The sequence below is a fragment of the Buteo buteo genome, chromosome Z, assembly GCF_964188355.1.
Source record: "Buteo buteo chromosome Z, bButBut1.hap1.1, whole genome shotgun sequence".
Classification (NCBI taxonomy): Eukaryota; Metazoa; Chordata; class Aves; order Accipitriformes; family Accipitridae; genus Buteo; species Buteo buteo.
This window is the reverse complement of record NC_134204.1, coordinates 52,902,617-52,919,995: the sequence shown is the minus strand read 5'-3', so window position 1 is coordinate 52,919,995 and position 17,379 is coordinate 52,902,617. Positions and strand designations below refer to the sequence as shown.

General features: G+C 39.9%; 1 protein-coding gene across 5 annotated transcripts in view; it reads left to right on the top strand.

Annotated features, from left to right (window-relative positions):
• The window catches only part of MEGF10 (multiple EGF like domains 10), a 107,458-nt gene extending 91,038 nt beyond the window's left edge, over nucleotides 1–16,420 (top strand). For all 5 annotated transcript variants that reach the window (XM_075021559.1, XM_075021561.1, XM_075021558.1 and 2 more), the window contains 9 exons: nucleotides 4,161–4,289; nucleotides 5,989–6,117; nucleotides 8,633–8,761; nucleotides 9,289–9,525; nucleotides 10,857–10,984; nucleotides 11,149–11,272; nucleotides 13,252–13,296; nucleotides 14,828–15,034; nucleotides 16,016–16,420. In XM_075021559.1, coding sequence (XP_074877660.1) covers nucleotides 4,161–4,289; nucleotides 5,989–6,117; nucleotides 8,633–8,761; nucleotides 9,289–9,525; nucleotides 10,857–10,984; nucleotides 11,149–11,272; nucleotides 13,252–13,296; nucleotides 14,828–15,034; nucleotides 16,016–16,176 — 1,289 coding nt within the window. In that variant the 3' untranslated portion in view covers nucleotides 16,177–16,420. The remainder of the gene's footprint in view (nucleotides 1–4,160; nucleotides 4,290–5,988; nucleotides 6,118–8,632; nucleotides 8,762–9,288; nucleotides 9,526–10,856; nucleotides 10,985–11,148; nucleotides 11,273–13,251; nucleotides 13,297–14,827; nucleotides 15,035–16,015) is intronic.
• Nucleotides 16,421–17,379: the final 959 nt, after the last annotated feature.

Here is a 17,379-nt window from a genome sequence, read left to right as displayed (position 1 = left end):
TAAGTTGGGCCCCAGTGAAGCTGACTTATTGGCTGGAGTGGCTGGAATTCCTTTGTGCTGCTCCTCAGGTGCCATCCTGCTGACCTGTGATCCCTCTGCACGTTCTGGGCATCTATCGCTGACACTAGCATTAAACTGGTAGGATTGGGATGGATTGGGGTTTCCCTCCCTTAGCAACTTATTTTAAAGCCCTCTTTGCCAGCTTGGCAAGCCTATGACCAAAGATGCTCTTCCCATTCTCTGACAGATGCACCCCATCAGCCCCCAGTAGACCAGGTTTCTCAAAGCAATTCCCATGGTCTAAGTAGCTGAACCCCTGGCTGTGGCACCAGTCCCATAACCATTTGCTGATTCACCAGATTTGACTGGCCCTTTCAAACCCCTTCCCTTTGATGGGGAGGATTGATGAAAAAACTGCCTGTGCTCCAGAGTCCCTTACTGCTGCTCCCAGGGCTCTGTAATCCTTCTTCATATTCCTCAGACTGCGGATAATAGTCGGTGGACTGTATGAGGCTTGGTAGTTTCTTGATGACATCCCCAACACAAGGCCCCAGTAAGGAGTGCAACTCTCTAGAGTGTGTCAGGTAGGCAAATGGGTACCTCTGTACCTCTCAGAAGAGAGTCACCTACTACTATCACCTGTTACCTCTTCATAGTTGCACTGGTTGTTATACAGGGAGCGGATCAGGCTGCCTTACTCAGCTGCAGCATCTCTCCTGATATGACAGGTCTTCCCTCTTTAGTCTGCAGAGTGGTGAAGCGGTTCTGCAAGGGCACCTCAGGCTTCAGGGGAAGTCTCTTCCTCCTGCAGGTCCTTGCTGTTGCAAGCTTCCATTCTTCTGCATTATTGGCTCCCCTCCCTTCTGTGTGTGCCAGTAGGGGAGTATTTGCCTGTTTGGCCCTGGGCAGTGGGTCCACTGCAGACTGCGCTTGGAACCCGCTACCTAACCCATTCTCAGCCTCCCTGACATTACGCAGCCTTCTCACTGCCTCCTGCAGCTCAGCCACCTGCTGCAGGAGGTCCTCCACCTTTTGCAGGCAGGTCTGCTGCCTGTCCCTGCCCCAGGAAAAAGGTCCAGGCACTGCCTGCTGTCTGCGGTCTGCACTGCAGCCTCTCCCTTCAGCAGCTCCGTCTGGGTGGAGGCAATGGCCACCGCTGGGGTAGACAGTGCAGACCCCCCAGCCAGAGCTGCAGCCTTTGCTCTCACGAGTGCCCACAATTGTGCCTTGAGGATCGGGTAGGATGTGTGTCCTTGGCCTGTGCAGATGGTCACAGAACGGTGCTACAGTCCACACAGTCTGAAACGCACGCATGCCAAAATTTCAGTCAACCCATTTTATGAATAAAAGAAGCTGTACCAGACCCTGATATGTCAAAATTCAAAAGACATTGTGCTGGGGTTTCCAGGGAGGTGCATTTCCTAATAACATGCCTCATTGGTTTATATCATTTATGGTTTGACTGGTTCAGGTTAACTGGCTCTGTACCAGTGAGATGTAACATCTGGTCAATTTGGAAAAAAAACCTTTGCTGGCTAAATTCTGTGAAGTGATTAGCATGCACAACTCAATATGATACCAAAATAAATCTTAGGCCTATTCCTGTAGAAGCCAGTATCAACAAAGGTCCCTGTTTTTATGGTAAAATAAGTAGGTAGTTGGGAGAGTAGCAGAATAGGAGTATTTAGGAGGAGGAGGGACTTAGTCACTGAATCAATAACAGGAAAATGGTGCCAACAATATGAATGGAAGCGTCTATTGAGGCTGTGCTCATGGACCGTAACAGAGGAAGTTTATTTGCTTTGTATAAAGGCCTTTCGTTCACATGGAAAATAATGATTCCATTAATTTCTTTTGGAACTAGCGACCTTTTTGAAACTTCTAACCTTTCGTCTGTATGTGATTTACATTCCTTCTTAGTTGACCACTAATTTCAAACACACACACACACACACACACACACACACACACACAAAAAATCATTATAAGGCACAACTGAAGTGGAAACAACAAAAAACAAACTTAGTGTCATGGTTTAAGCCCAGCTGGTAACAAAGCACCACAAAGCCGCTTGCTCACTCCTCCCCCTCTCCCCTGGCTCCTGGTGGGATGAGGAGGAGAAAATATAAAGAAAACCTTGTGGGTCGAGACAAGGACAGGGAGGGATCACTCCCCACTTATGGTCAAGGGCAAAACCCAGACTCAACTTGGGGAAAAAACAAAATAAATTTAATTTACTACCAATCAAATCAAAACAAGGATAATGGCAAGTAAACCCAAATCTTAAAACACCTTTCCCCCACCCCTCCCTCCTTCCTGGCTCAACTCCGCTCCCAGTTTTCTCTACCTCCTCCGCCCCAGCAGCACAGGGGGACAGGGAATGGGGGTTGGTGCCAGCTCATCACAGGTTGTCTCTGCTGCTCCTTCCACCTCAGGGAGAGGACTCCTCACTCTTCCCCTGCTCCAACGTGGGGTCCCTCCCACGGGAGACAGTCATTCACAATCTCCTCCTGCGTAGGTACTTCCCACAGGCTGCAGTCCTTCAGGCACAGGCTGCTCCAGCGCAGGCTTTCCCATGGTGTCACGGCCATCTTTGGGGGCATACCCCTGCTCCGGCCTGGGGTCCTCCCTGGGCTGCAGATGGGCATCTGCTCCCCCACTCCCCTCCATGGGCTGGGGGGACAGCCTGCCGTCTCACCATGGGCTGCAGGGGCATCCCCTCCTCCAGTGTACCTCCTCCCCCTCCTTCCTCACTGACCTCGGTGTCTGCAGAGGGGTTTCTCTCACATTCCAAAACCACTACTCACTGCAGGTTCCCCTTCTTAGATCTGTTATCCTAGAGGCACTACCACCATCGCTGATGGGCTTGGCCTTGGCCAGAGGTGGGTCTGTCTTGGAGCCGGGGAAGGTTCTGGCAGCTTCTCACAGGAGCCACCCCTGCAGCCCCTCCCCTGCTACCAAAACCCCACCACACAAACCCAAAACACTTAGTACTTTTTTTTGTTTCAATGCAATGTAATATATTTCTTAATGAAGTGAAATTTTGGCAAAGGTAACGCGTTGCAAAAATACAGCCCACACATAGATGACTCATTATGCAAACATTTAAAGGATTCAGGAGGTTTTATTGCTCACACACAGGTCTCTGGACAACCAAATCAGTACACAACAATAAGAAGTTATCAGCCTTTTTAAACTTAGACAGGAATAAAGCTAAGGCTTCCATGTCTGACCTGTTTCTTCTCTCCTATGAAATACTCCCGTTGTACTTCAACAGAACTATTTTTAAATTATGTATCTATTTACTAAAGAAACGAAAAACCTCAAGATGTGAATCCTAATCAACAGAAAGGGGCTATTCTTAGACTACCCTCTGCACTTAGTGGTATTCTGACATGAAGAAAATTGTCTTTTGCTGTCTCTGAATAATAATCAGCATTTTGGAACCACTTCACTATTGTAATGGCAGCACGTTGTATCAATTTCATTCACCATGACATTTTCAAAGCAGTCAGTAAAATTCTATCATCTCATAACATGTTGACATGAAGGTGAGTGAAAAAAATCTCCACTTCATAGATAATTACTTGTTTTTTAGAAATACTATATTGATTAATGGACCCAAGGAAGCAACTGACTTAACTTGATGAAGGTACAGTCCTGATTATATGCCTGTATTTAGGCAATTATGTAGAATCTAACAGTGGAAATACAATAAGTAAGCTTAGTATTGGGTCTAAAGCTATAGGCTATAAGATGTGTTTCAACCTTCTCTGTTTATTCTCCTTCACCTCTGAGGCTTAAAAGGTGTATCCCTTTGACTATGCTCAACTGAACTGTTTTCAGATGAAAAAATAAATTAAGAAAGGAGAAAGCTGGTATGAGTATCCTAGTTCCTGAGTATTAAGTATGTATCACTGTTTTCTTTCACACACTCAATCTTTTTCAGCACTTTTTAGCTAGAGTAAAATGATTCCTTAGTTAAAAAAAATAAATCTTTGGCTATTTGATCAGAAGGGAGCAACCCCAAAAATACATTTAAAAGAAAAACAACAAACCCCAAATGAAGCAGTGGTCATATGTGAATGTAAGCAGCTCTATTCATGGGTATCAAGAATCTTTGTCATTTGAGATTAATTAATTGCTCTGGGTTGTTTTAGCTTGCCCACCTTCCCACTGGGGACCAAACTGCATCCACACGTGCAACTGCCATAATGGAGCTTACTGCAGTGCCTATGATGGGGAGTGCAAATGTACCCCAGGATGGACTGGCCTTTACTGTACACAAAGTAAGTGACTTTTGTTATCTGTTCTTAGTCCACAAATCAATGACAGAATTTTCCTTCAGAATTTTCACACTTCATTCATTGATTTCTTCCCATGCTGCTGAACCTTTTTTGATCCAGAAGATGCAATACATTACCTCCATGGTTGCAGGGAGGCTCCTGTAGAAGCAGTGGCAGAGTGCTGGCCGCTACATTCAGGCTTCTCTTTAGCCTTCCTTTGGAGGAAGACAACTTTTGGCCGCAGCCAGGCATCCCTGTGGAAGAGTCTGTCATGTGCACATGCAGAATGAATGACTGACGTTCAGATGCTACCACTGCAGATGCGTGGTTATGGGTGCAGTCTATAGCATGGATGGTGTCAGCTCTGCAGGTGTTCCCCACAGGGTGGGATGACAGTACCATCTAATTCCTTCCCTCTCTGAAATGCCCCCAAAAAGTACTCTAGCAGCAGGGACCCAACAACCAAGATTGTGAGATTACACAGAGCTGACTGAAGCCATGAGAATAGCTTCTGGCTTAGCTGTGGCTGTGGTCTACTGAGGCACAGTCCCTGTTGTCACTGCAAAGTGATCATACAGTACATCTTGTATCTGTAACTGCTACCTCCTGAGGGCAACTGCAACAACAGCTGTAGCTCAGCACCTGTAATTCAAATACTGATATAGAAGCTATTTTATTTGGAACTTAGAAACTTAACTTCACTAGACTGTAATGTTACAAATTTTTTAAAAAATTTTCTTCATGTAATTAATACATTAATACTGATGTTTTCCCCAAGAGATTTTCATTAAAATAAAAATACAAGCTGTTCAGTGACGGGGTGTAGGTATATGGCACCCATTATATGCTGGGTAAGAGTTTATATAAAGTTTGAGAAATAAACATTTGTTAGAGATAGATGTTGATGAAGCTGGCTTCTTATCTTTATCATATTACAGCTTCAATTTGGTTTATCTTCAATCCAAGCACCCCCACTGTCTGTAATCTGGGCACAACCATTATCTTAGAACTCCAGAAAAATAAGACTGCTAACTGTGTTATGCCTTCAGTGTTTAAATACACATTTTTCATAAAATCAGAACTCTCCTTTTCCAACTGAATAATGTCATAATGGCAGGAAATAACAGATATATTACAGGGCCATATGGATGCAGCTCTGGAAGACATTCACTATACTGGTTCAGCTGTCAGCTATCATGGTTATTTTGCTTCCTGCTGGTGAATAATGATCTCTTTGCAGTGATATGTCTTCTTCATACTGAAATGGTATCTTTGTGAGGAGCTGAGATACAATATGTTATTATTTTTAATTTTTTATGCTTCAACATCAACTGTGCAGAAAGTGTGTCCAAAGGTTCATTCATCACTGAACAGACTCCCTGCTCTTGTTCACAAACTGCCCTCTTTCTCCTCTTTCAAATATCTTCTTAAACCCATTTCTCTGAAGAGCCCTTCTTGCTGCCTTCTGAACATCTGCTGTCCACACAGTTTCCCAACCTCATTTTTATGTAGCTTTTGCCTAATGTGTATTTTAAACCACTTAAAATAGGGTAGGTCTTGATCTATTGTGTGTACAGAATGCCATGTTGAGTAGCAGGGCTACAGCAATGACTTCTCAACAACATACTTAACCAGAATATTTGCATTTTATTTCTAGACCGGTTGTTTCACGCCTTTTCCTGTCCCCTTCCTTGTATTGCAGGATGTCCCCTAGGGTTTTACGGGAAGGACTGTGCATTGATATGCCAGTGTCAGAACGGAGCTGACTGCGACCACATCAGTGGGCAGTGCACCTGCCGCACGGGGTTCATGGGGAAGCACTGCGAGCAGAGTGAGTGGGGATGGGAATTGTTTATGCCTGGTAGCAAATACTGAACCCTGAGCCAACCCTCTGTTGTTTTGACCACAGCTGTGATACAACCTCTTGGATTTAGTGGTAATTTTGATGGAGAAGGAGCTTCAGGAGTTGGACCTAGGTTTTTTCCAAACACATAAAAGCCCACAGAATTAGTTATTAAGACTGATTACGATTGTGATGGCCATTTCTTTCAATTTGTAGCTACACGGAAAAGGCATTTGTACTACATTCTAGTTGCTTTGGACATAATGTTAAAAAAACCCCAACAACTCTGTCATGTAAAAGTAACAAATGAATCCAAGTAATTTTCATTAGCATAAACCACAATGAAAACTAATAGTTAGAAAACTAAAGTAGTACCACATCAATCCTAGTGGATAGAATTAATCTTTGCAATGCGGTTTTACAATACAATTGGATTACAAAAGCATAATAGATGGCTAATCACATATGTGTGATTCTTTACCCAAGAAAATCAAGAATAACACCACTGATGTCAGCGGTGGTAAAACATTGTGCAACATTAAAAGACTAATCAGGCTCATAAGCACAGAACCGTTAGTCCGACTTTTGCTAACATTACAGAGTGGTGCTCTCACACTTCATGCATTATATTGCAGTGCAAAGGAATCCATTCAACCTACAATTGTGAAGGTTTAAACCCATCTTTGGCATCAGCATTGTGCACAAAGCATTGCTTTTCATGTGTGGAGGACACTAAGTATTACCTATAACCAGGACTGATTTAGCTGCATCTAGATCTGAAGGGCTGTGCAGTGGCCAAGATAGCGTGTGTCATACCTGTAACAGAAAGGAAGGGAGGTTACTACCATCTCTATAGACACACTTGATTCCCTCAGCAGCTGGTCTAGCCCCTAGGAGTTATTTTTTTAAGGCTAATCAACATTATGGTAGAACCACTAAAAATTTAGAAGTGGATTTTTTTTTTCCTAACAAAAATACAGTTGCAGCAAAATCTGAATGGTTTAGAGGAATATATTTACTTCAGTGAAATAATAGGTGGCAGCATGTAATTATTACATATTTAAATTTTCTTATTTCGCTCTGATGATTTCAGTGTTTCACTTCAAAGAGCATTATTGTTTAGGAAAAGAAAAACTTTCTAAGATCCTCTCCTGATGTCATGATCAAAAGATAATTTTGAATACTTTGGCAAATCTAACTTTATTATTATGTTTTATAGTTTTTATATTTTATCCTATAATTTGGTAATAATGATTAAACAATATTAAACTAAATGTTTTGGTATTTCTGAATTTGAATGTCAGTTTTAAAAATTGACTTTTTATTCCAGTTCAGATTTCAAAATGCCAGAGTATATTATGACATGATGGGTTTTGCCCAGCCATTGACTTCAATAGTTATATTCTTGTTTTACTGAATGTAACCAAGAGAAGGAGAGGGTATATAAGCATGAAATTCCACTTGAGTCTGGATTTATCAAGACTGCAAGAACATTTCTCTAAAATCTATTGCGTTACATTATCATGTAAATTATTCTAAATTAGGAATACAGAAAAGATGAGTTAGATATTTTAAAAAGACAAGAAGAAAAACAAATTAATATAATTACAAAACTCCTGAGAGGTTTCAGAAAATTGAGTCTCAGAAAGGGAAGAAATACCACATTTTCTTAAACCATCAAAACTACAATAATGTAACAAGACACACAGTAACAGAGGTGGCAGTATAAAAGAAATATTTTTTATCAGTGTAGGATAATTCTCTACCATGCTAATTGCCTGATTTAGGAGACACTTTGATCAGTAATTAATTATTGTACTCAAATCAACCTTGGAGAGAAAAAAAAATTTAAAAGTCTTCCAATTAGCTTATTCTTCATAATCTAGCACTTTTCTTCTGTAGGTAGTTTCTCAGTATATCCATTACAGTATCAAAGTATGCTATAAGCAGCCTAGTACCAGTTTTATTTTTATATAAATGCATGGTGTATGTTAGACTTATTCTTACAGCCCTTATTTCTTGCTCTTTTACCACATCAGCATATTTGTCATATGACATGACACCAGACAGATGTCTGGCTTCACTCATATGTTTACGTGATTTTTCAAGCACTGGAATCTGAGTAACCCGAGAGACCTGACATTCTGGTGTAGAACTGGCATTTTGTTCACATTTTGTCCATTTCTTCACTGTCTTGTACCCTTTAATCTATTTTTTTTCCTTCCTCATTTCACTGCCTTAGTGGCAGCAACATTACAGGTGAAGGACAATCACTTCTGAATGCAATTCTCACTCACACACACACACCCCCCCACACACCCACACCCACCCCCCCCACTTAAAGTCTCTACCACTAATAACACATTGCCATCTGCTGGCCATGTACAAAAACGTATGGGGTTAGAAACAAATGGTAGCCTGAATGGTGCTGTAGATCCGTAATACCAAAATATTTGAGAAGTACTGACTATGTATAATTTTTCTTTGCACTTATTTTGTGCAGAATGTCCTCAAGGTACATATGGGTATGGATGCCGGCAGATATGTGACTGTCTGAACAACTCAACCTGTGACCACATCACAGGAACATGTTACTGCAGCCCAGGCTGGAAAGGGGCCAGGTGTGATCAAGGTAAAGCCTACATGCAATAAAATTATTGTAATTATTTTACATAAAACTTGGATTAACCTATTAAATTCCATCTCTGTGTCATTTGTTAAATTAATCTGATAAGGCATATGTGTTTAAATAGCCCACTCTATTAAATTATATATGTTCTGTAGATTTTGTAAGTATTAGATGCCTCAGTGATTGTTTATTGGAGCAAAACACTCAAGTGTAGATTGTATGAGATGTTTTACAGTGCTGTGCTGTCCAAAGCTGCTGATAGAGCATGTGCTTTGCCTGCTCTGTGCTTTTGCCTAGAGAATATTCTTACTTTTTCAACTCCATGAAAATATCTCTTTCTATGAGAAAGATGAATGCTTTTCCTTAAGGCTAGAATTGTCTTCACATTGATTTCTGACATAGTTCTATTTTTGCATTATTGAATACAGTTAAAGTAGCAGAAAGATTTCAAAGTGAAATATTGTCTTCTGCTCCTAACACATAAGCCTCTGAATTTATGCCACATATTTTCATTTCTTCTTCTGTTTCAGCTGGTGTAATTATAGTGGGAAACTTGAACAGTTTAAGCCGTACCAGTACTGCCATGCCTGCTGATTCTTACCAGATAGGGGCTATAGCAGGCATCATCATTCTTGTCCTGGTTGTGCTTTTCCTGCTAGTGCTGTTCATCATTTACAGACATAAGCAGAAAGGAAAAGAAACAAATATGCCCGCAGTGACCTATACCCCTGCTATGAGGGTCATCAATGCAGATTACACCATTTCAGGTAAGTGACATTTAGAACAGTGGGGTTTTTTTTCTCCATCTCTTGACTTTGTGCATTTTTAGCTGAGCTTTGAAGGGGTTCAGATCTGCCCCTACATGGCTTGGGTGTGCACGTTTTCACCTTTTCGCATTAGCAAGGGCTGCTGTGAGCAGGAACATACTCAGTTTTGAGAAGGGTGTCTACAATTCTGCCTTGGAAGCCTTCCTGGAAAGAGAGGCAGGGGAGGGTTTCCCTCTTTAGGAAGAGGAACACTGAGACACTGCTCTCAACTGCCTTTTGCTGGAGAGCAGCCCCTGAGACCACACTGACAGTGGGGCTGCTGAAATGGCACACGAGACCAGTGGGATGCTATGGTATACTTGCGTGCTTACCTTTCAGCTATCAGAGACAGTTCACCCGAGTTCAGAAGAATGCTGCCCCACCATTTATAGCTGCTTAGTTCTGCATCACAGTCTTTTAATCTCTGTTTTTGATACTATGAAGGTGGCTTACTCTGGTAAAATGTGTTAATGGTAAGGAACAGCTGACCTTCAATATACCCTTGCTTTACTGTGTAACATTTTGCACCCTGAAATGTTTTTCTGCATTAAACAGTGGAAGTATGGACATTTCTATTCCTCTGTGCCTATTTTCAAAAGTATGGCAAAATATGGTTTCTACTGAGACTTTAAATTCAATGCCAACAGCTTGAATACAGAAAGACTGCTATAGCTGTGGAAAATGAGGATTTCACACTAGCTGTGGCAAGATTCTGTAGAGAGGCAGATAGCAGAGTGGCTTGAGTTTGAAACAAATGGAGGGAGGGAACAATGTTCCTGAAACAAACCAGGAGTTTTCGACCTATGAAAGTGCATGTGAGCTGGGATGCAGGAGGTACATTAAACTTTAGGCAATGCTGTCTTTTGCACGCAGCTGTTAAGGAAGAAAGCAGGTAAAGAAGCCTGCAGAAACAGTTATCAAAGTCAAGAAAGATGTATCAGCAAAGGTGGTGGTGCTCTTGAAGCAGCAGAAAATGTTGCTGTGAACTTGACGGTAAAAGTGTCTATAATTAGGATAATGCTATGACTACAGAGGCAAAAGAGAGCAAGGGACCACAGCAGAAAAAGAAGTTAGCAAGTAACACTTGGGAATGCTCTGCTGAAAGTGAGGACATGACTAGTCAGTTACAGCTCTGTATCTCTAATTTCTTTAGATGAACGCAAGATTTTTCTATTTTTTTTCAAGAAACTCTAAATCAGATTCTGAAATCTGCAGCACTGTCAAAAACATATCCTAAGAAAGAAATGCCATGTTATTTTTAGTTGTTCATTTTCCTTTCTTTTTCTTTTCAGAAACCATCCCTCACAGTAATGGTGGAAATGCTAACAGTCACTATTTCTCTAACCCTAGTTATCATACTCTAACTCAATGCACCACCCCACCTCATGTCAACAACATGGACAGACTGACCCTGGCAAAGGTAAAGCATAAAAAACTGGATGCTTATGTGTAGGTTAGCCTTGGGTTTACTTTGTTCCCTAATGTTTCGTATTAGGTTTATTTTTGCTTTCCCTGATTATCACCTGGAAATTCAGCAACTTCTCCTCAGTTTCAGTTTTTATTACCTACCTTTCTTTGGAATAGGCAAAAAACAATCAGCTGTTTGTGAACCTTAAAAATGTGGAACCTGGAAAACGAGGCACCATCATGGATTACACAGGAACACTGCCTGCAGACTGGAAACATGGTGGCTACCTCAATGAACTTGGTAAGAAAAAAAAAAAAAGAAAAAAGGAGGATGTTATTCCTTGTGTTTGGGATGGACTGGAAAGCAGAGATGTTTTCCTGGTTCTCCACTCAGGGTAATGCCAGGCTTGTCAGACCATGTGTGAGGTTCAGGGTTCCGGGTTTGACCTTCCTTTAAGGCAGTACCCTTAAAGATAAAAGAGCGACTCCTTGTGAGGAATGGTGAATCAATCCGATGCCCAGTGCAGACATGATATGCAAAATATCTCATCTTATTTTTATAAAAAGATTTGCTTATTAATTATTTTTATAAAATAATGGTTACAATTGTACAGTAAGGGTCTGCTTTGGCAAAATTACATATTTGTATTAAATAAATGAGAGGTTACATATATCCTTTTTTTTTAATCCCCACCAAATGGAATCAATGCTTTAAAAAGTAGTTTCTCATCATCTGAACTGCTTCAGATGTAAATTCTAGAAGCATCTTCCCAGCTAAACCTCCTGTTTGTTAGAAGACAGAGCATTGTCCTTAACAAGAAAAATTCCCAAAAAGTGGTGAGAGTTTCTGTATCTTGCTTTATGCTGTCTTTTGCTGTCTTTTCGTCCTTTCCCAATCTCATGCATTCCAAAATGGCTGGATTGCACTGACCATATCTCTGACTAGTGAAAGCCTTAGAAGGGACTTTCAGTGCCAGTATAGTTTAGATCATTTAATTACCTTAATTTCTGTCCTTATCAGTATCAGATTCTGGGCATCAGGACAACAGCATGCAGCTTTTTTTTTTTCCTGCTCATCCCCAATCTTGGTCTAATCACAGTTCAGGCTTAGATCTGGGTTTTTTTTAGAAAAGGTTTTCAGTCATAATGCTAAATGTTCAACTTTACATTTTCTTAGAGCATTTGTAATAGCACTTAAGACTCCTAAGAGATACTGGCTGTAATTAACCCACTGCAGTAGATCTTGAGTAACAGGGAGATTCTAGACAACTGGGTGAATGCTGATATTATGTCTGTTTTCTAGGAAATCAAATGGAGTTACTTGGGTAGCTCTAGGCTGGTGACCCGGACATTAGTCTTGGTATAAACAACAGAACAGCTGACATGAGATCTAATAAATATGGATGGGGTGGGAATAAAATTAATTGGTTTATGTATCCTCAAATAACATAATTTCATTCTTGCAAACTATGAATTTTGTTTATAGAGATATTGTATAGATAAAATTATTTTAGGCCTTTTGTAAGGCTTCTAGCATAGTACAACAATACAATCTGATTAAAAAATTAGCACTCCATGATATCAATCAAAGCTATTTGAATGGATTATTTACCAGGTAAGTGCCAGGTCTCTGAAGACAGTTGTCAGACATTGCTGATTGCTGTTGTTTATATTGGGATTTATATTGATAGAAATCTGTTACTAACAGATAATTGCAAAGCTGTAGGCTTAGGCTCTAGGTGTTTAGGTCATTCCTGTAGGTCAAGGGGCTGGAACAGATTGACCTTGGACAACACAATGGGATTGATTAATTTTGGAAGCAAAGTACCAAGAATTGGAGAGAACTTTGCATACCCTGAGATTTTCAGGTCAAGATGGGATGCCTTTCTGGTAGATATGGTTTTCCAGACAAAAAATATGCTTTAATCAAACAGCAGTTATTAGGTTCATTCAAGAGTAACTGGGGGAAATGTAATGGCCAGTGACGTATGTGAGGTCAAACTAGATAATTTAATGGTCCCTTACGACCTTAACCACCTTCCCTGTTCAGGAAGCTATTGTTTGAAAGTGTGCAAGCAAACAGTAAAAATGCTTCTGTAACCCAGTATATGCCATATATGCCCAGTATAGACTGGGCAGTTTCACAGTGCTTATAAGAGAATTATTCTGCTAAGGTAGGAATTAGTACCAAAGCGATTTTTAAAGATTTAGAAGCTGTTATGTGATCACTTTTCTTTGATTTTAAAAGTTTTTATTCTGTTTTTATATCATTTTTCTCAGGTGCTTTTGGACTTGATAGAGGATATTTGGGAAAGTCCCTGAAAGGTGAGGTTTTTTTCTGATCCATTTAGATGAAATGACAGGGACAGTCAGTTTACTCTTCTAAATTATCTTTGGTTTCTGTGTGAAGAGAATATAAAATAATTTTGGACAAAATTATTCCTAGACACTGAATCAATGCATGAAGTTTGTTTGCTTTTTTTTGCTTTTTATTTATTTATTTATTTTTAAAAAAAACCAAGCCTTTGTAAGTCTTCTATGTGTCACATCCATCAAATGTTTCTGTAATGCTTGAGTCATGAAATGGCTGTACTTTAGACAGCAGAAGGGGGATGTCCCTTGAATTCAGCCTAGTGAGCCAGGTAAAGATGCATGCTGCCTCTGATGAAAGGCATTAAAAGAGAGCCAATTCCTCTTGCAACTGGCATGGTCAGTATAGGACTGCATGACTACAAGCCTGCAGTGCTTTATCCCATTCACTGCAGGCCTTCAGAAAGGATATCAAAACATGAATTCATAGAGAGGAATGAAAAGCTTCAGAAATTCATAGTAGTGATGATATTCTGAGCTTTTCAATTATGCAGTTTTCTCATAAGACTGGACCATACTGGTGTGTGTCACTATTTTTGTAATATGACTAATGTATGCCAGGGGTAACTAGAATGCCTAAATATCCAAACAATGAAAAAAGTGTGGATAAATCCATATGAATTATGAGTTAAATATGTAGACAAAAGCAGCTGGTTTGTCACCTTGTGTATAATACAGGACAATTAAGCTTAAGGAGTGATTTATTATGTCTGGTATTTCCTGGTTTGGAGGATTAGGGGAAGCCCAGTTTAAAGTGTTTTAAAGGAATCACGAAGTTATGAGCAGCTATCCACTGGCAGGTTCGCCAAGGTCAGTCTCATGATAGATATTCAGGGTCGGGAACAAGTCTCAGCTCTAAAGCTTAGATAACAGCATATCACAAAACAACACAGAGAACAAAGTAACACAGACATAACAAAATCTCTTCCTTCTCTTTCTTAAAGCGTAAGAAAATATGTCTTCTCTTAAACTACAGTTACCTGTCCTTCAGTTAAATCCTGAAATGACAAGCAACTTGATGTTTCCTTTTCAGTTCTCCTGCGTGCACCTTACAGAAACTTAGAAGAAGCTGGTTACTCTTTTAGTGTGGCTGCATACTCAGACTTTGCACCAAAGAGGCCATCCCTAGAACTCACCTTACCATCTGCCCAGACATTGCTATTGGGAACAGTGTTAGATCACTTATTTTAATAGTGTCCTGAGTTCAGCACTTGGGAAGGCAAAAAGTATTCTGAAGTGCCTATTAAAAACTGATTCTGCACATTATCTGTATTTAATGCTAGCTACTGTTTTAACCAGAATTGAAGGTGCTCAAACTTTGCAACACGAATTTGCTGATAACAAGATCAAGCCCATAAAAGAGCTTTCCACTTAAAGATTCATGTATGAGTGACTTTTTAGAACTCAAAATTAAAGAATGCTGTGTTTAGTAGCAATGTCCATAGTATGTAGCATGCTTGAGATTAATATCTTTTTCTTTTTGCAGATCTAGTGAAAAACTCAGAATACAATTTAAGTAATTGTTCATTAAGTAGTTCTGAGAACCCATATGCTACTATAAAAGACCCACCGGCTCTTGTACCAAAAAGTTCAGAATGCGGCTATGTTGAAATGAAGTCACCAGCACGCAGGGACTCCCCATATGCTGAGATTGCTGGCTCTGCTTCAGCAAATAAGAATGTTTATGAAGTTGGTAAGTACAAAATCTGCTTCTAGATGTTGAAGGTTAAGAACAAAGAGCACAGGACTTTTTTTCTTTGAATCAGTTTAATTAAAAGACATGAAAAAATTGCTGATGTGTTCAGATTCTATTTTCTGCTCAAAAGCTATACTAACAATCTCATTCTTTTCAGATAAGTGGTGTTATTCACAGGAACAGAGTTTGAAATACTTTCAGCTCTGTTCTATAGCATAGAGATACCTCTGAATTTCCCTGGTTGAAAGCCTTTCTTTAAACAACAGCATAAGATAAGCTTAGCATTTGATTGCAGTATAATTCAACTGGAGATTAGGCTGTTAAGTACTGAATGCAGCTGGAGTAAGTGTATGGAAGAGATAGAAAAGATCTGTTTCCTCCTCTTGATCAGAAAAAACAGCATCTTCACCCACAGATGTAGTATTTCACTCATATGGGCCCTGTCTAGTTACTGCATTGCTGCAGTTACTGTAGTTACAGAAAACTTTGGGGTCTTGTGGAATGGTAGTTATCCTAATGGTCTCTGGACTGGAATAAAGTGTATGTCACATGTCATAGGATACCATTTTGCTTTTCTGTCCTCAATTAGAGATTTCTCTGAAATCCATCAATATCCCCATTGTGTTTCTAAGGATTTCTATAAAATCTTGACTAAAACCCCCAAATTTATGTTTGGTGTTTTTTTTTTTAGTTTGTCCACACACAAAGAACAGATGCTGGTCCACTTGCTTCTGTCAGTAAATATACTCATGGCAGGGCCCTGTTGCAAGCCCACAGGTGTAACTTAGTGTAAAGCCATAACACCTTAACAGCAATCTTTGTTTCTACACCTGCATTTCAGGACTCAGCATGACAAGGAATCTTTATATTGAAGCAGAAAGGAGAGGATATTTTGTAATGCAAACTGAAGTGAAACACAGTGCTTGCCTTCTGTTTATTCCTTCTAGTGTTGAGTGTATGTGCTGTCTTTTATTACAGAACCTACAGTGAGTGTTGTCCAGGGACCATTCAGCAGCAGCGGACGTTTCAGCCAGGATCCTTATGATCTTCCAAAAAACAGCCATATTCCATGTCATTATGACTTGCTACCAGTTCGAGATAGCCCCACATCCTCTATGAAGGAGGTCAGCAGTGAATGACCCCAAAAGCTGATGTGTAGCACAGTGGGACTCTCAAGGGGCAAAGTGGCATGGTTGTGCTTCTTCCTCTAGTTCACCATCATATTTGGCTCCTAATCTGTCCAGCAGACAATTGCTGTACATTAAACAGAATCTCAACATGAGGTTTGTATTGTGTATGTAAGTGACAGATGGACAAATGTCACACTCTGGGGATCCTGATGTTTCTTTTTCTCATGGCAGTAAATTTTATAGAAACAGGTATGCAACACATTTATACTGTAATATACTAGCTTAAAAATATTAGTTTGCAGATCAGTTGTGATAACATCCGATTTCAGCGACTTTGAATATAGACTTCATGTTTGTTGTGTTTCAGAGTAGAAATACTCCCAGGACAGTGCAATTTACCAAATACCATTTTATACAGGTGATCTGATTCACTAGTTATGTAGAAGAAAACTGCCTTGCCAAATTTTACCCTCCATTCTGACCTTTAGTCAAGACATATTAAGAAACAAGATCTGATGGGGATAAATAAGTACAATACTGCAGTTGTTTGGGAAATCCATCATCAGGCTTTTTTGTCCATTACTGGTGATGGACATAACTTGCTTGAGTAGTTTTGGAGATAAAAGCATTGCATACATCAATATTATATGATGCCTCAAGATCTCTTGGTACTCCAGACCCAGTACCAGTCTCCAACAAATCTTTTGCTACTGTTCAACTCTGTATGTTGCAGTTCTGACCACTATTTCTGCCATACACAACTAATAATCCATAACATATCAGTAATTACTTCATAAAATATGTAAATTTAATCAGGTTTTTTTTTGTCACCGTGGACTGATTATGTAAGGAGTGGACAAAGGTGATGACTGCTGTAAATCTTAACTGCAAGGAAAGGTTTACATTTTATAAACAGGTAGTAATAATGACTGTAATATAGGATAAAAACAGTAAAGTGTTCTGATTTTTTTTTCTTAGAAATAATGAAGCAATCTCTGTGCATACTTGCTAAAAAGGCACCTTTTCTTTTTTATAGTTGATGTAGGGAAATACATGCTTAAGCTGGTCTTTTGCATTGCTAATAATGTGACACATGTACCCCCCATTCTTCATTAACCTGTGTCTCCATTTTTACGCTGTGTGTCTGTTTCTAGTGATCTAGCTTGTAACTGCAAAAATATTCTACTGTGTATCCATTTCTTTTGCATTTTT